The sequence below is a fragment of the Theobroma umbraticum genome, unplaced genomic scaffold (assembly GCF_002168275.2).
Source record: "Theobroma umbraticum cultivar Fairchild unplaced genomic scaffold, ASM216827v3 scaffold_2.0, whole genome shotgun sequence".
Lineage (NCBI taxonomy): Eukaryota > Viridiplantae > Streptophyta > Magnoliopsida > Malvales > Malvaceae > Theobroma > Theobroma umbraticum.
In genome coordinates, this window is record NW_018397277.1 from 1726907 (window position 1) to 1747151 (window position 20245).

The window sequence follows — 20245 nt, forward strand, 5'->3', positions numbered from 1 at the left end:
GGCATTTTAGTTAATTTTAAAACTTATTAACAACATTTGGGATTATGAGGCGAAAAGTCAATTTTCAACATTAATAGATCCAAAATGAATTAAGATGAAACAGGTAATACCATCTTCTCAAAAAACCATATTTGTATCCCTTTCTCTAAAAATAATTAAAAATAAGTTATTTTATATTCTTGATAACCACCTATTACCAAGTTCTTGTGCTCATCTATGGTTCAATTAGTAAATAGTATGGTTAATTTGGTATGAGCGGAGTAAATATTTGTGTTAAATAGGACTACTACTATTGTACACCCACTCTTACTCCCTGATTATTATATTTCTATTTTGGATCAGATATATTGCAGTTCACTCGATTTATTTTTTTTTCTCCAAGGAGTCAACAATGGTTGACAGATTTTTAAAAGTAGTGCCCAAAAAATTTGTCACACAAGTAAATTGTGCATTGGAAATGATAATAAATGCAGCTGATAAATCATAATCTACAGATTGTTACTTAGGAAATGATAATAATTTAGAGTAGGTGAATTATTGAAACATCCAAGAAAGTAGCCACTCATCATTAAAAAGACAACACACATGGCCAATATGTGCTTTGAGCAATAATATCCAAGCAAATCTACTCATCCATCTATCCAGTTGAAGGCCTCAATTGAGACAGAACTGAATTTCTTACTACACAGATAACTAGGAACCTTGAGACTGCTAAAAGAAGGGAGCTCACTTGATCAAATTAAGAATACAAAAGACTTGCATCCACATGATTTCCAAATTAACTCATCATACAGGACCATTACCGTAACATGACATACTGGACAACCTTGGTGGAGAAAAGAATTGAATAAATAATACAAGGCACGCTTTAGCAGGCAGCAGAGTGCTGGCAAATATTTCAAACCTCTCATCAACCCTATCTAAATACCATTTCATCCAAGCTTTTTGTCAGATCCCTTCAGATTCAAATTGAACCATTTCTTTTTCCCTGATTTATCCTTCCCATCTAAGTTTCCATCTTCCGGTGGACTCTCAGTGTCACCAGGAACTTTGCTTGTGCTTCCATTACTTACATTAACACTCATACTGTTGGGCGTCCTTGTTACACTGAATGTAGCATGGATACTGTCACGCTGTTTCAGCAGCTCATCTACCTGTGTTTTAGACGCCAAAAATCAAAGTCAAACCAGCAATTTATTTATATGACTCTTACTACGCTTCAAAAATGAGCTGAATCCAAATGAGCAATTACTCTTTTAACAATATCAAGAAGCCAAGGATCATTTTCTATAGCCATTTATGAAAATATTAGACAGCGTAGCTATGTGACATGCATATATACAGAAAAATATATCCTTACACGCATATTGACATGCAGTCACTTGCATAAACGTAGGAAAGTTAATATGACTGCAAGATGAAAAACATTTATTGAGAACCCAGGTTTCAAAACATACGAATTGCTTTTCTTGGCTGTACCGGTTGGTCACTTCTTGAAAGCGTGCCAATGCCTACAAAATATCCCACCAGAAATATTAAGATCAAATGCGTACAACTCAGTCATAAAAAGCCCCAAATAGAACATGGCTCGACTTATACTTTTCTGTATTCTGTTTCAAATTGCCGCAACTCATTTCTCTTTCTTAAAATCTGAACTTCAATATCCTTGAGCTTCTCCGTGGTATCCTCGTATGACTTAGCACAAAGTGCCTCAATTGTGTAAGTAGCAGTCTTGAAAAAATTATCTCCTGAGAAAAATCAGCCAAAGCAGTCAACCGATAACACAAATACTCCAAAACATATTTTTAACTAAACTATCAGACAAAACAAACTGCTCCAACCATAAACAGCGAATATATGTGTGCCAGCTTTTAGTTCTGAAACCTCACAAGGTTGAAGACCTTCCAACCTTTTAAAGAAGGCAGATTCAGGGTCTTTAGCTATTGCTAACTGCATAACACATGAATAAATCATCATTTCTTACCACAAGAAGAAGCCAAACACCCAGCAGAAACCAAAATATAAAGTATAAATGACAACTTACATACCGCATTTACAGTGGAATCCATTCTGTATACTTGAAAATGTAAGAAATACATGCCAGCAGATGTCACTTTGCCTGTCTTCTCACTGTCTTCCTGTACACAGACAATGAAATCATAAATAGAAAGTAATAAATGTATGGATAAATGGCTAATTACTTCAGAAACACAACTGACAGTAACAATATCCTTGAACTTCCAAGACAATGACAGAAAAAGGAAATTTGCATCATAGTGATGACCACAAGAGCTTTCATTGAGCATTGAAGCACTAATATAACATCAACACAAGCTTTCATTGAAGAAAGACTAGAGCACTAGTACAACATTAAATGAACCATGTCAAGAACAAAGACAAAATAGCTTACAGAATGTAGCAAGGGGAAAATAAAAATCTCAAGTACTTGAAAAAAAAAAAGAAAAACTGTTATTTGTCAATGCACAAATGATAACTTGCTGTCTTTAAGTATTAAATGGGCACGCACACCATAACATAGCTGTGTGCAGGTGTTTTCTGTTTACATGATTTATCTTGGTGCATGCTGTCAGTGACGTGTGCCATATAGCAGCCAAGGATACCAGCTGGTCAGATAAATTTTCACATCTAAAGTTGCGAGTCATTGGAATAAAGAGAAAGCATGGCATACAAGCAAATACAAAACATTACCAACATCATATACATAGACATAATAGAAATACACATGCACAGACAGTGACTCTAAAAATTAACTCTGAATGCACACATTCCAATCCAGAGTATGCTACTTTAATTGTACTTATTTTCAAAAGGCTCAGTACAGCATCCACTATTATTACATGAACAATAGATTTGAGAGACTGTAATAAGAATACCCATTCTTCTTTAAAATACCTTCTACTGAGAGTTAAAGATGTTTTTGACTGTCCTAAAGGGATGCCCTTACAGCTAGAACATAAGACTTCAACTAGGAAGTCTCACGTTTGAATCTTAGGGAGTGGAGGATGAAGCTTATGAGAGGGTAAAGAGCTACATCCTTTAGGCTTTCACACATAACAAAACAAAAAAAAAAAAAAAAGAAGCCATTGTTGACAATTGAGATCAAAGTTTTATTCCAGAAAAAGATGACAAAATAGGTTGCAAAGCAAATATTTATTTGATAGATCATAGTTATGAGAAGTTCATAGCCTTTTAATGCCAGATGAGCATAAGATAAAATAGCAATCTAATAAACATGAATCAAGGACAAATAATACAACAAGGCAATAATATTAGAAACGAGTTATACCCTTTTTGTCTTCCTTCCGAAAGCATAACACTCAGATAAAAACAAAAAAAAAACATATCAAATTTGCTGCAACTTTGAATTATATGGTTTGAAAATTAGATTCCCACCATTACTCTTTTTTCATCATTTTCTAATACACTCATCAACACTTTTCACACGTGAGGCTGTTACAAACCAAGTCATTTGTCATGAACCCCACACGTGTTACTAGTGATGATAAATGTAACAAAAAGTAAAGGGAGGAGCCAAAGCTGCTCATTGTAATATTTATTTCAGCAAAAAGCCAGAAAACAGAAGGCAAAACTTGGCTAAAACTTTTGCCTTTTACTTTTCTAGAAGCAAAAGTGGATAATTTTACTCTTGATACTCTGTGCTAATATATTAGGATAAAATGCGCCATCTATCTCTGTGCTAATATATTAGGATAAAAATCACTTTGATCCCTAACCTCTCCATTACTCCATTTAATTCCTAAGTCTCTTTAAATTATTACAAGTTAGTTAAAATCAACGAAAAAGGCATACAGGGTACTAGTTTTGTTTGACAATTGGATACCTTTTATTAACATATTAGTGTTTTTTTTTTCCTTTCATTACTTAAGGACTAAAATTGCAACTTGGTAAAGAGCTTAAAAACACAAAATAAAGCTTCATTAAAATCCTAAGATTATAAGATTCTAAACTAAGCCGTTTTTAATATCTTTATCCATTAAAGAATTTATTTTATCATTTTTTAAGAAAGAAGACGTTAAAATGCTTCTATCATGCTTTATGGAAAATTTCAAAAAATCAGAAAAGTACTTTTCAGAAAGTAAAACGTTTTCCTTCTACTTTTGTTATAACAAAAATAGAAAAGAAGAAAAAGAAGGTATCACCAAATCCGGCTGTAGTAAATACTAACGTAACTGTATGTTTCCTCATTTTCTTCCCAAAACCAACCATACAATCAATGTTTATCCGGTAGAGAACTGGAAAAGAGTAACCAAAAAGCAGATAAAATTATACCTCCCGCCCAAAAACAAAACAAAACAAACAGATAAAAAGATGTTTAAAACTTTGCATACCCACATGAGCAGTTACTCTGCAACTACATATAAAGTATTCATCTATTAACACCCAATAAAGGGTAAGTACATCCAGCCTAAGTTAAAAACATCTTACTCTGCATGATGTACGCTAGGGACAACAGATAAAGAAGTAAAGTGAAAAATAACAGGACCTCAGAACTATACAATGAGCCTAAAATTTATTTGCTGAAGATTGGGTAGTCAATATAGCAACTGATTGGAGCATCATGATGACCTATCCTACTGCTACTCAGACCATCAAACAACTACTATTTTACAGGCAAGAGAACAAATTTCACCACCAACAATAGTTGTCAAGTGGTAGCAACATATTTGCATGGTTCATTATAGTAGTGCACACATGAAACTTGTGAAAAGAACCATAATTCTGAGAGATTAAACTTTCTAGGAAAATTTGAGGGTGGAAAGGATGGGAAAAAAAGAGGGAGGCTGTGTAAGGGGGAAAGAGGAAGAGAAAGGGAAAAGTTTAACTTTAAAACCGCTAGCATTTTCAAATTCCCCTCTGACCAAAAATCACAGATGTAAAGATCAAAATATACCATCAGAACAAACTTACTCATGCTCCCGTACAGACTACTTGTACAGGCAATAGCTAGTAATTTGTTTAAAAACTAATCACCAGGTTTCCACCAGCCTTCTCACTGAGGATATGAAAAGTATAAGGTAGTTGGTGATATATTTTGTTTTTGTTTCTGTCACTTCAAAGTTCCCATCCATATTACTAGAAAGATATAGCAAAAAAAATCACATGACAAATAAATGAAATAATTCTTGTATGGATTACCTTGACAACTAACACTTCAAGTCAAACATTTACTACAAAATCTATAGGTCAATCAAACAAATTGGAAAGAGCAAGATCCAAGACAAGTGCTTAGTACCTGTAGGGCCAAACCGTAGCCACCATTGATGTCTTGTTCGAAATAAAGTAACTGAAAAATTTTACATTAATGAAACAGTGAGTTTTAATATAATACTGACATAGTGTCACTTAATAGAGATGCATACCCATACACATGGACATGCACACACACAGAAACACAGCAAAAGAGCAACAGAGAGAGAAGTGATGAGTTAGGACATGCAACCAAACAATTCATAGTCATTTTCCAAAGAACAGAAGATCATTCAAAGAAAAGTTTCATAGATAATGTACCTTGAATTTGCTTTGTGCTGTTGAAGTTACCCTCACAACAATCCCAGCCTCAGCTTGTTCATCACTTATTGTTACACCAAAGAAGTGGGCACATTGCTTGTCTACCTGCAGAAAAATGCACAAGAATTTAGGGAAGTATCTGAAAGAGTATTGTGCATTGGCTAGAAAGAAAGTAAGCACCTTTCCACTAACTGATGTTCCGATTGGAAGGGGTCTAACTGTGACAGTTCCATTTAGAGCTTCTTCAAGAACATTAGCTGAGATTGTAGTCTTGATGGGGACACCAAGCTTGCTACACAAATATATTGAAGAAGCAGGGTAAAAGTACAAATAAGTGATTCAGAAATAACTAAATGATGCCTAAAAGCTCCGATATTTAAATGGATGTCTCACCTGAATAATGCCGCAAACATTGTATTAACAGTTCCCAGATTGGACAAATCAATCTCCATATCCATCGAATCTTCAACAGCCTTGTAAACATTTGTCGAAAAAAGAGAAAAGCAATAGGTTTCAAAAGCTTGCCATCATAAAAGGAATAGGTGGAAATTATGAACAAGAGGAAAGAAATAAAATTGGAGGAAACGAACTCCCTGTTTATACAATCTTGAGTTAACAACATCATCAAGGAAAATTACAAACTAAACTAGTGCTCTCAATGATTAACACAGATAGATTCTTTAAATTTTAGTCAGTGGCATGAGGTAGCACAACAATATTTAATGGAATTTAGAAAGAACAGAAGCAGGAGGAGCAAGCAACACCTGGGAAATTCATATTACATGGGAATGAGGATGGTTACATAACTCAAGTTAGCAAATGTAGGTAATTTAGTACTTGATTGCAAAGTAGGTTAACCTAAAACAAGGAAATTTGATAAAGTATGTAGGGATCATAAATAACAGTTACAACCAAGGGTTTCCTGTTTCTAGTGGTAAAACTAGAGGGAAAGTTTAAATGAAAATAAAAGCCAAAATCCTCAATTGTTGATCTTAGGAGATATTTATAATCCTGAGGATGGATATCCATCAATAGAAGTCTCCATGGCATACATCAATCAATCAATCAAAGGAAGCACATAAATACCTCCCTCTTTGCATGCATGTAAATGCATTTGTGGGAGAGACCAAGATATGGTGCAAATTGTGCAATCCTTAATATGATCAAGGAGAGTTTCATCTCCCATAAAGAACCCAAACAAGCCAACTCTCTCTAAGAAATCCCCATATTTTGGATTAGACTCAATATCCTACAACTAAATTCAGAGATCCAGCCTACACACGAATACCTTCAAATTCTTACAATCTAAACTATGTCCTGGAATAAATAATGTGCTCTTTTGGTTAAAATTGTAATAGCTTGGGGTAAGTATAAAAGTAAAAATATTGAAACTTATAAGTTGGAGATCTAATTACGAGCCAAAAGAGTCACACACCCAACAAATAAATCATGGACCTACTTCCATAATCGGTGAAAATAAAAAGAATCTTATATAAAAAGGGGAAATCATCTTTCTGAACTCATCTAAGCCTAACAAACTAGTTGGTATGGCTATATGATGCAGAAAAAGGAAGAGAACAGGACAAAAAATACATACAGAATACTAAGAAAATATAAAGGAAAGGGGCAGACATAAGGAATAGAGGAGGCGGAAGTTGGGGGAAAGAAAATATCACCACCAAAAACCCAAAGGTGGACTGAAATTGAAATAGGCTACTTGCTAAGTCGTAACATAAAAAATAAATACCTAATATAATTCCAAATGCCCTTACAATTCTTTAAATACTAAAAATTACAATTGAATCTGTAAAAAGTTATAACATTGGTAAAACAAATCTCTAAATATTTACTTCCTTCCATAAGCACAATCTTGTCCCATGTCGTCAAGTCAATGTTTCCAATTTGATGTTTTCCTAGATGATTTTCAAAATTTAACTTTAATGATTCATATTACTCCATACAGAAGGGGAACTGAAAAGAACATATTAAGCAAATATACACAACAACCCCCAACATACCAGTGACATATTCAGATTCTATACATAATATTACTGATTTGCAGGATGCATAATCCAAATCCCTATTTTCTATTAAGCCACATCACAAGACCAACATCAACAATCACCTAATTAGTTGCCAGTCTTTTTGCCAATCAAATCTGACGCTAATAGCCACCAAGTTGCTTACTTATATCAACTACATTATCTAACATGTACGTGAAACATTACCACTGACGTCAGTAATGTCATGTCAAAGCTTAGGCAAAAAGTCTTCGCTACTAATTTTGATGTCCTAGTTCAATTTTTGAGATCCATTTTACAAGATTCAGCCTCTGAAGGTCAGATTTTATACAATCAGTTTATGAAGCATTTATTTCGAGATTTTAAAATGTACTAGTTTGAAACTATTCATGATTTGGAAGATAAAACAAATGAAGCCTTTATGCACTTGATGAGCTAATATCTTTGAGAAATAGTTACAGTCTTGAGAATTTCATCCTTCAGTACTTTATAAATACCATGATCCTTAAAATAACTTGTTTCTAAGTGAGAAAACACTTGATGAATGGCAAGTCAAATATATATATATATATATATATATATGATCAATTAGTGCAAATGCAAAGGTTTCTATCTTCCTTTTCAACCTCACAATCTTAAATGGTATTCCTCCAAAATGATTGCAGAAAACATTCCAATTGTAACTGATGTTGTAACTACAAAAGTTGTGGAAATTAAAGAACTATAGGCTAACAATGAAGGTGTTAAATTTGTAACCAAGTCAGTAATTGTTGAGATTAAAGAGAATAACAATGTGAAAAAATAATTAAGCTTGATGAATCAAATTGTCGAAGCAAGAGGTGGAGGTTGACAAATATATGCAATGAAATATGATCTGTCTCAAAAGTTGGACATGCAACAACTAGATTTTGAAGTTGGAAATGTTGAGATTGTGCACGTTGAATCTAAAGATTTATATATCACATTCATGGATGTCCAAGCATGTAAAGAGCTTACTGTGGCATACTTGATGAAAATCCTTGCATTGAATTTATTCTTTTTGATCTAGAGGCCAAAGTTGCGGTCCATCCAACCATACGAGAAGTCTAATAATACTCTATTTGGTAAAATATTGTTCCATCAAATTTGTTCTTTTGACTGTTCAAGGATAAGGTAAAAAAAGCTCTATCAGAAATGCAGATGCACATCTAAAACTATTGTTGGCATTGCTATTCAAGCATTTGCTAATCATTTCCTTCAATCCAACACTTCAAAACTCAAGGTTGAGTGCTCTCTAACATCAGTACATCTATGCAAGAAAAGATCATGTCTATAGAAGGATTAAATTATTTAAAGATTGGTTTTAATAATTTCATACATGTTATGGGTTCAATTGTAAATTGTTAGTATTTAAGGAATTATTAGGCCATTATGGTTATATTTGGTATTTCATATTAATGCTAGGGCTCAGGGATTAACTTATAAGTCTTTTACTTCAGTTTAGTGCAGCTTTTAATCAGTGAGATATTGAGATTAAGATTCTCCCCTTCTTGGTTCTCTTTGTTCTTCCCTACTATTTGTCTTTTCTCTATTTCCATTTTTCCTCCCTTTTCCAAGAGAGAGAGAGAGAGAGAAAGAGAGAGATCATTATCTGTTAAAAACAACTTAAGACTTGCTAAAAAATGCACTTGTTATGCACTATCCAAATTTGGGTAGACAAAATAGAAAGAAAATTGCACAGAATTGAACTGCCCATATTGACCCCATAAAATGTTTTTGCATCCAACATTTAACTATCTGTCATTATAAGGTATCAACTTCCATTTTCACAATCAGACCTAATGAATCAGAATTCTTTCGAGACATCCCAAAGAAAGGTACGAACCAAACAATTCTATGATATACCTGATCTTCAAGTTGAGTGCCATTTTACTGTGCATTCCTATAATTCATGCCTCTTGAATAGGCAATTATTTCAGACATAAGATATAAGAAAAAAATTCAATCAGTACCCTGGCCACTCCCAAATGTCAGAGATAGCACCTTCCTCTATCTATTTTGCTTCTGCATATGGCTTTCCTAGTTCTGGCTTTAACAACCCCTGCCTTAAACCTAATAATAAAGAGAATCCAGGCAAAATATATCCCAGATAGCATCAATAGAAGCAATTTCAATTTTACCATTGAGCCTAGCATTTCATAATAGTTAACTAAATCATACTATGGGAAATCACTTTTCTAACCCGACCTAAAAGAGTTCTTGGTCCACCAGAACCACCAGAAGTTTATGTAAACTTCTCATCATAAACTCAATTTTTTTCTTTTGAACTGTAGTTCATCATAAAAGCTAAATTTACGGCAATTGCAACAATCCCAATGAAATAAACTCTTAGTTCTCAACAAGAAAGTGAGACTCAAATTAAAAGAATGCTTAAATCCATGCTGAACAGGAACACTGAATAAAGGAAATGAACCTTGAAACATATGTTGCAATGCTTAATTCTTTACAACATACAAACTCGTATAAAAGACAACATCAACAAAATGAAGAATATTAAAACAATGTGAAAAGAAAGGAATGGGAAGCACCTCAAACCCCGCACTGTCATATTGTCTTCGCTTTTCTGGGTCAGATAAAATGCTATAAGAATATGCAACTTCCTTAAAAAGCTCTGAAGCCTCAGGGTTGCTGGCATTCTTGTCAGGATGATACCTGTAGACAGAACAAAAAAGAAAATATGAAAATCCAAGTTAAAAATAAACCAAACAAAGGAGTATTTGATTGTAACGCTAAATCTTAGTAGCTCAATCATAATTCTCAAGGCATTTGATACAATAGATCTGTCATATGTACAGGGATCGAGAAGAATGTGATGGTACAAATCTGGTCTAAAAGATTCCATTAACATTTCAAATTTCAGTCACTAATTTTAGTTTGTGGGTAGCTGGCTGGGCACCACTGTTATAATGTCACCAGCTAATATGTGAAATGTTTGCATAACAACTAATAAAACACAAGAAGCACTAAACTTGCAAAGGACAACAAATAAATCCTCACAGAAGTTAAATACATGAGGAATTGGCACAACCAAAGGACGGTTTGCTGAAAGCTCAGCAACACACAGTTGTTCTGTAAACAAACTGGCTCGACTCTCATTTTCATTGTCAGCAATTCTAACACAGAATCCACTCGGAAAGAGACTTCCTACTATCATAAGTACTCTTCAGAGTTAACAACAACATGCTGAGAGGTTTGCAAGTAAAATCTCGGTCATTTTCACTGACAAGAAGTTGCAAAATTTCCCATTAAGCCATTAGCCTCATTGAGATATAATCCAGCTAGCAATTAAACTCCAATACAAAAGTTTTGCAATCAGAAGCTTCCCATTGGCTTGAAATCTAATATAATATCAAAGCAATCAAAACTTTGCCACAAAAAAAAAAAAAGCCCCGACAAAATTGAATAAGAAAAGAATAAGAAAGTTACTTGAGAGCTAGCTTTCGATAAGCAGTTTTGATCTCCTGATCAGTGGAATCCCTTGAAACGCACAAAACTTCATAAGGGTCTCGACGCATAGTCGGGGCCGATGTTCCTTCCATCTTCTTCGAACGCATCTCCTTTCTTTCTTATGTCTCTCTCTCTCTCAGAAACTTCCTCTTTTTCTTCTTCAATCTAAAAACTCAATTCAAAACTGTCTAAATTATACTTTCAAATCACGTGCAAATCTACAAATCCAGAAACGAGAAAAGGAAAACAATAAAAGATCAACATTCTTCAAAGAGGGAAAAACAAAAAAAAAAGGGAATTACACAGATATCAACGCGGTATTGGATCGCTCCATTTTTTACTCTAGGGAAAAGCGAAAGCAAAGAAATAATAATAAATAACAAAACAACAAAAACGAAGCAAAGATCTAACTTACAAAGAATAAATGGGAAAATGAGGGAGCTAGGGTTTTGAAATTGCAAATTTAAAGAACCCCAGAGCTTAAGAAGAATTGCCCCTCTTTTCCTGACTCTGTTTCTTGGTTTGTTTGTTTGTTTCAGATACGAACTTGAGGACAGAGAGATGACGTAAGACACACACAATTCTCTCTTTTCTTTTGATTAGGCTTCCCTCTCCGTTCCCCCTTCGCACCGCACCCTTTTCTTTTCTTCCTGATGTCAATTCCTTTTAGTAATTTCAGGTTTACTATTTTTCCTCTTGTGGAAAATCTCAACATCATAATTCAATAAGCTGGGAATGGAAATAGTGAATGATGTCATGTCAAATGTCCATGCGCAAACTAATAAAGTTTTCATCATCTAGCGGCGGACCTAATCATCCGACTGCAAGCCTATGTCCAATGTCTAAAGGATATCAACACATGCCTAATTCATGAAATTGTATTTTATTCATATTTCTTTCGTATTTATCGCTAATTAATTAAGTGGTTTCGAAAGCCACATATAATCAAGCGTTGTTGCTAAGAATGTCAGCTTAATAATAATATGAAAATATTTATGATGGGGTGAATTGAATTTTTTTAAAAAAAATTTTTTTAAATCAAGTTTCATAAGATAAAAAACTTTTTCACAAATTAATTTTTCTATCAAAATATATCAAAAGTAATTTAAAGAGTACATTAAGAATAAATGAGTTAAAGAACAAATTTTCAAACTCTTCTAAGAGAAGTAAAATGCACAAGTATAATTAGGAAAGAGTTAATTAAAAAATAAACAAGTTAAGAACAAATTATTATTCTTCAAAGTAAAGTAAAATGCACAACTGTAAATTGATAACTCTATTATATTGTCACTTTTTTATGTTAAAATGGCTAAGTTCTCGAGTTTTAGGTGTAATTTAAATTATTTTAGTTGTTTTTCTTTAAGTTAACAAAAGTATGTTGAGTCAATTTAATTGCAATTATTTTAGTTCAATTATATGTTAAAATGTTTAATTTTAACTGCTACTGATTTAATTCTTTATTTTGAAGGTCCATAAATGGAAAGGACTTAAGTGACAATTAATTGTGCAAGTTTAGCTGGATGCAGATTTTTACTAAACATGCTATGGTTTTTTGAGCACAACTTGAGTTATAGATGATCAATTGCTGTGATTTTTGACCAATTGAAAGCTAAGTAAAAGGTCTACAACTTTTGTGTTTATAACTTTACCTAGTGCTAATCAAATCATGGCCAAACTCATGTAGGAAGTGACTAAACTACAATACGAACAACATAGAGGCTAGAAGGCACATAGCACCTACACAGCAACTTCAATGTTGTGGCACCATCCACTCAACGCTATGGCGTTGCCTCTGTTAAACCAAGCAAAGTCATTAGATAGCAAGCTCAACGTAGCAGCACCATGCTCTCGAAGCACAACGATTGTCAGCCAACTCAACATTAGATAGCAGCTTCGGTGCCTTGGCACTGACATGTAACTTGGTTATTTTGCACCCTTCGATCTTTTAAATCAGAGGGCTATTTGGAGCGATTTTAAAAGGGGAATTTTGTGGTTGAAAGACTAGCAGTCAAAGCAGCCTTTAAGAGAAAAAAGACCAACTTTCTACAAAAGAGGAAAGGGGGAGAAATTAAGGAAGATTAGTTTCCATTAACTACAGCAACTCATTTCTCTCACCAGTTTTCTATTTCTCTCACCAATTTTCTCTTTCTCTCTCTACCTTTTATGGTAAAAATGATTTATTTTCTGAGAACATTGAACTTTCTATAAATATGATAAGCTAGGATTAGCATAGACTAAGGATTTGAATAGCATGTGTTCACTTCATTTAGAGATTAGGTGATTTGATTAGTAGTTAGGATAGAAATATACTTAAAAACCATGTGTAGCCAAATTTAGAGCATAAGCTTAGTGAACCTATCTTAATTAATTTATATAGACATATGGAGAATTAATTGTGATAAGTATGTTTACAACATCTCGATAGAGACTTGTAGATACATTTAGACTTTAGGCTAGCAGCCAACTTATTGATATTGTAGACACCCATTTTTACTACATTATCTTTTTTTCATATTCAACTAGGAATTAAACTTAAAATGGGTTAAAACATAACAAAACATAATTAAAGCAAAACGCAACGGAATAAAAAAAATTGCAATAAAATAAAAACATGCCTCCTATCTTTGGATCACCTTGGTTGTTTAATGCAAAGTTAAGTACCACATAAAATAAAAAAAAATTACATTTCCAAGTGATATTGTAATCAAATGGATTCCTTTTAGTGACAAAATGTGAACATCTTTTATGTGAAAGAATCCCAACCACTCAATCGGTTGGCCTCTAATGATGCACACACGTTTGCAACGGATCCTTTCCAAAGAGAGAGCTTTATGTCACGGGCTTGTGCTAACAAATGGATAATGATTTGTTCTCTTTTCTTTTTTGATTTTCGACAAATGATCAAAGGAGAAGTTCTCAAAATAAACTTTTTAAGAGTGGCGATACTCAAGAGAGAAAATTTTTTTTTTATTTTGTTTCCTTCCCCACCCCTCAAAAAGAAAGAGTGGCTATAATGTGATATTTATATCTAGGTTTAACTTATCAAAATTTGTGAAATAATTCTTTAATATTATAATAATTATAATATTTAACCAATACCTAATTAAACTCTTTTAATTAGGTCCTTAGTAGTTAAAACCTAGAATTCAATTTAAGTCTAACTTAAATCATCACACTCTCAATTTAATTCAAATTGCAACCTTTGTGTGTGACCTATTAGGTTCCTAACATGTTGACAATGGAATTGAATTATAATATTATTAATCAATTAATTTAAATGTATCATATTTAATTTTAAATTAACTAATTCAATTCCATAGACCATGATTGGCATCTAGCAATGCATCATGGCTACCAAATTGTTAGGAAAATCAAAGGATTCTTTGATAATCTTTCAATGTACAGTTTTTCTATGTAATTCATTCCTAGAGATGATAAGAGTTTGGTACAGTGCCTATTCTTATTGACCTCCATATTTGTTCTTACAGTTAGATCATTAGCTTTATGGAGACTTATGAAGCTCATTTCATAATCTCCTAATCACCTTGGCTAAGGATTTGATTAAGCTAATGTCAACCAAGAACTAATGAGATATTTCCCCTCGAATCACTTGGGATGATGATTTTTATCTTAACCATTTATTTGCCTTTATATGCTTCATACTATATCAAAAAACATCTTGTTTTGGCATCCTTGGTTAGGCACCCATAAGGATAAAATCAAAGCATAGTACTCTACATACAAAACAACCTAGTGTCTCAAGTCTAAGAAGTAGTTACACAACTGACACATGAGAAGTATTGCATAGACACTTGAGTGAGGTACCAAATGCACTTCTCATGGGGAGTCATGTTCAGTGAACTCGCTCTCCTATGGCAAGCACCCACATGCTAGTTCCAAGTATCTCTATACTTCAACTTATGAAAACGATTGCTTACTACACAAGTAAGGAACATAACATGTGCCAATCTTTGAGCATTATTGATGCACTGTCTTAATAATACAATGATTAGGAACTTTTAGAAATAATGCTTTAATGCAAAAGGATCTCATAATTGTATCCCAATACAATTCCTTTGCAAAAGCATATATAATTCCATGGGCTTTATCTACATAAGTACAAAAAGTAATTAAATCACAAACTTATGGATAAAGAACTACCTCAATGTTATTATGAATAACAAAATATTATACATGAATATATCAAAATTGCAATTCTCATACAACCACAGATTGGCTTGTAGGGCTTATACTAACATATTGTGGTGGCCAGCCAAGGTTGGATTGTCACGGCAACCTACCTTCTCTTTCCTCAGGATTGAATTAGTGCTTCTTTCTCCCAAAGCATGCCGATTTTGGCTAAGTTTTCTTCCTTTTGATGATTTACCCCACTTTTCCCCTTTCCTTCAAATTGTGAAAAAAAATCGATTTCAAAAAGTCCAGGGTTTGGCAATAAGCTGCAAACCCAAAAATGCTGCCATTGGCAGCAAGTAACCCCCTAATACACTACCAATGGTAGCAAATAGAGAGGAAGGATTTTGAAAATCCTTTCACTGTTTATAAAAGAAAGAATCAGATTTTCAAAGAAACCTAGAGGGAATTCCCTAAAAAAACTAACAAAAGCAAGCTTTAAAAAAAAATCTAGAAAACCCTAAAATTTTCCTATTTCAAAAACCCTAAAAGTCTTTATTTAAAACCTAAAGCCTTGTAAAAGAAAAAATACCCTTGTCACTACTGATCGGTGAGATACCACAACCACCAAAAAATAAAAAAAATACTAAAAATCAAAAAGTAAATGGGAGGCAGCGCATGGTGGGGGAAGTGGGTTTTAAAGCTTTTGGGGATATCGCTTTTGGAAAAGAAGCACCATTAGGTTTTGGGAAGGAAAGAAAAAAAATGATTTTTGTTGCGTAGGAATAATGTTGGTGAAGGTGAACAATGGTAAAAGAAAGGGAAGAGCGAACGGTGGTGAGTAAGTGAAGAAAAGGGCTGTGGTTTTTAGATAGAGAGAAGGGATAGGGTGCAATCTAGTAGAAAGAGAAAATAGGATAGTAAAATGAAGGGAAGAGATGAAAAGAGAAGTTTTTATACCTAGGAAGGGAGACGTAAAACGATGTCATTTTGGAGGTTTAGTAGAAAAAGGCAAAACCGCATAGTTTTGGGAGGAAGACTACATAAGTGGGCTACGCCAAACCAAATTGGTGCTATTGGGTTCATTGGACTTTGGGCTTTAACAGTCTAAACTTGGTATCAACTCTTTTTGACTTGGTTGTTTGGGTTATTTCATTCGGTTGACTTATATTGTTATTTATATTTGTTGGGCCATTTAAATTGTTAGTTTAATTTTAATTAGGCTTTATTATTTAAAAGGTTTGTTTTTAGTTTTATTTGAAGTTAGTGGTTAAAATAATATTACTAATAATAGGGATGATAATAGCAATTGAGAGCATGTGTGTGTGTGTGTGAAAACAAAAAGCTATAGGTAAAAAAATAATTGATAAATACTTGGCTAAAATAAATAAATAAATAAAATGTCTAGTAAACAATTTTATAGACTTATATATATATATATATATATATATATATAAACAATGAGTAAATGCTAGTAGTAAAAATAATATATGTAGACTTAGTTGGGTAAAAATAAATAAATAATAATAATAATAAAAACAATGATAATATAGAAGAATACACATATGGGAAGTAAATAATATCCATAATTATTTAAGAGATAGGTAGTATTAATGGTTAGGAAAGTAGAATATTTTACGTAAATAAAACATATATAACACTAATAGTGAGGATAATCTTATTACTTAGATGGGACCGATGATGAAATATTCGTTTGGAATGCGAGAAGTCGTATTCTTGGATGAGTTTTTCTATGTTAGGGATTTTAATTGAGACCTTACTAGTATGATGGGAGGGTTTTAATTTTGAGTTCAGATATTTATGATCCTAAGTAAATGAAAAATGTACTAACTTAATTACTAATCAAACAAAATTTAAAAACAAAAAAAATAATGAAATAGTGATAATAATAAATATAATAATAATAATAAATGCAAAAGAACAATGGCATATATGTACTTAAAGTTTTAAAAAATATATAGTATTGTGAAGACTAAGGATACTCATGATAATAAATAAATAAATAAATAATGATAGCAAAACTTTTTTAAAGATGGTAAGATTATAATAATAATGAATATAGAGAATAACCCATAGTGGACATAAGGGTTTGTAGAACGTTGTGCATCATTATTGCATTGATAAATGTCATGGCATGTAGACGTATCATATGCATGAGTCAAAGCCCCGATGATGGGACTTTTCGAGGGAGCTTGCGAAGATGATTTCCTTTAGAAAAATCCCTACGTGAAAGGATACTTTCGAGTCCCGCCAATAAGATGAGAGGGCTCAAAGAACGTCTTTAATAAGCTTATACTTGTATTAGGGTTTGCATTCACGAAAAATATTATTTTTACCTACAAATGACTATTTTGATGATGGCATTTACTCGTTAAACTTACGAAGGTGAGTTTTTTTGGGTATTTTTCTAGGTGAGAAAATACTCTCGATTTCCACAAAATGATAGGCGGATTCGAGAAATACCCTTGATAAAAGGTTTTTACTTGGCGTTATCCAAATTTTATGTAATGCATTTCATAATTACATCATGTATACGTCATAACAGTAAAATTGAATAAAATGTTTTAATTTGCTAATAAAATAGAGAATAAAGTAAATAAACAATAATTAGGGAAACACAAGAATAAAATCAATGATTTAGGATAATATTTGATTAAATGGTACCGTTCATTGAACGAGTGTCACAGGGGTACTAATCTTTTCCTATGCATAATTGTACTCCTGAACCTAACTCTAAAAATATGTAGACTAGTTTGTTGTTCTTTAGATAGACCTAAAATCAATTTAGGATGCCATCGAATAGAAAAAAAAAATTGATAGGTGACCAATCGCCCCTAGATAAAAAAGATTGGTGGTGACTCCCAAATTCCCTAAATTTTCCTCGTTTGGCGGTCAGGTTCTTAACTTACACATTACAATAGATATAAGCATAAAGAGGGAGATTAAATTTAAATGAAAGGTAGAGTAATTCCATAATCATAGGCCTTACTTCACTGACCTTTTAGTAATTTTTAGCATGAACTCCCTAGTTTAACTTTATTACTTAAATTTTATTTTTAATTAATTTTCAAATTTGATTTACTTGAATAAGATTAGGGTGCCGAATTTTTGTACTTAGCAAGAATTTAGACATAATTCCTCGTGGAGACGGTACTTTTCTTACAATTATATTATTTGTACGATAAGTGCACTTGCGTTTGTGTAAAAACAAAAAAAAATGTGGTGTTGTTGCTAGAGAGTTGTTTTTCTATTCTTTTGTTAATTCAAGCAAACTAGTTTTAATTCAAGCTTTGTTTTTTTTTATTTTCAAGTACTTTTTGACCAAATGTATGAGAAGAATAAGGAACTAGAAAATTGTCTCTTGTGATCCATAAATCGAGAAAACCTTTCGAAGATTACTTAGACAAAATTCTCAAGACTCCAATCAATCAGAAGCAATGGTTGAGAATCAAAATGAGCAACGAATTCAAAGACATGTAGTTGATAACCAATCATTAAGGAAATATGTTGTTTCATTAGTCCAAGGACTTCAATCAAGCATTCGCGGGTTGGTAATTTAAGCCAACAATTTTGAGATTAAGCCGACCATTATTTAAATGATCCAAACGTTCGTTCAATTCAGGGGCCTCCCAAATGATGATAGGAACGTTCACATTTCTAACTTTTTGGAGATTTGTGATACCTTTAAGCATTACGAGGTCAATTCGGTTGAGACTTTTTCCTTTCTCACTATGGGATAAGGTCAAAGTCTAGTTGAATTCTCTTTTCACGAGGTCTATCACAACATGAGATGATCTTGCGCAAAAGTTCTTGAATTTAGCTCCGACAAAGACAAAAAAGATGAAGAACAATATTACATTTTTCACACAATTTAACTTTGAATCTTTGTACGAAGCTTGGGAGAAGTATAAGGACTTGCTTCAGAGATGCCCATATCATGGTTTACCCAAGTGGTTGCAAGTGCAAACATTTTATAATGGGTTGTTTAACGCCATTCAAACTATTATTGATGCCGTAGCGAGTGGTGCTGTGTTGCAAAATCTATGGATGATGCTTATGACTTTTTGGAAGAAATAGTATCCAACAATTATTAGTGGCAAATGAGAGGTCATTACCTAGAAAAGAGGATAGAGTTCTTCAATTGGATGCAATTAATGTGTTAACTACTCAAGTAGCTACCTTTACCAAGAAATTTGAAACTATTGGTGTTCATTCTATTCAAAGTCCTTTTTGTCATATGTGATTATTGTGGAGATGGACACTCAATGGAGCATTGTACTATGAGTATAGAGTTAATCCAGTTTATGAGAAATTGGCAACAAAATAACCCATACACTAACACTTACAATCCTGGTGGAGGAATCACCTAAATTTTTCTTAGGGTGGCAATCAAGGATCTTCATCTGTTCCAAAACAAATCTCTCATTTGGGTTTTCAACATCAAGTGAGACCTCCTATGCAAAAGAAAAAATCCTCCATGGAAGAGTTGTTGATGCAATACATAGCTAAAATTTATGCCTTCATCCATAGTTATTCAGCTTCAATAAAAAATTTGGAAACTCAAATTGGTCAATTAGCTAGTTCAATCAATGTTAGGCCTCTAAGTACCTTACCTAGTGACACTGAGCCAAATTTTAGGAGAGAAGGCAAAGAGCATGTGAAAGCCATTACTCTTAAGAGTTGGTGTCACGACCTAAATCTGGGGTCTGTGACTAGTGCACGAGCCTAGTAGGCAAGCCTATTAGACTTAAGTAAGCCTAATAATTCACGACATTTAACTCAAATGTTAAGGGATTTATGATCAAATATTCGTAACAATTTATCCTTGGCTCACAATCTATACAATTATACATAAAGCCATACATGGGTCTTCAAATCGAGTTCCTACATAACAACCCTTATACACAAATTCATATGGCATGTTGTACCTAACATATTTCACAGGCTAATCAAACTAGAAAGGCGGAAGGCCTACACAGACTCAATAGAAGGACACGTTGGGAAGGAGACCTACCAGATGCTTATTATGTGTTCAT

At 33.1% G+C, this 20245-nt stretch overlaps 1 protein-coding gene and 1 non-coding gene across 2 annotated transcripts; both read right to left on the reverse strand.

Annotated features, from left to right (window-relative positions):
• Nucleotides 1-568: 568 nt before the first annotated feature.
• ARG1 (Chaperone DnaJ-domain superfamily protein) lies at nt 569-11820 on the reverse strand. The gene is made up of 12 exons (XM_021443195.2): nt 11473-11820; nt 11037-11275; nt 10139-10262; nt 5944-6023; nt 5731-5842; nt 5551-5655; nt 5276-5326; nt 2049-2138; nt 1842-1950; nt 1600-1748; nt 1458-1511; nt 569-1154 (listed from the first exon to the last, which is right to left on the reverse strand). The coding sequence occupies exons 2-12, from the start codon at nt 11162-11164 to the stop codon at nt 933-935; spliced, it is 1224 nt and encodes a 407-aa protein (XP_021298870.1). The 5' UTR covers nt 11165-11275; nt 11473-11820; the 3' UTR covers nt 569-932.
• A 7226-nt stretch (nt 11821-19046) lies between these two features.
• LOC149526335 (small nucleolar RNA R71) lies at nt 19047-19153 on the reverse strand. Its single transcript, XR_016352114.1, has one exon. It is a non-coding gene; the product is annotated as a small nucleolar RNA R71 (small nucleolar RNA).
• Nucleotides 19154-20245: the final 1092 nt, after the last annotated feature.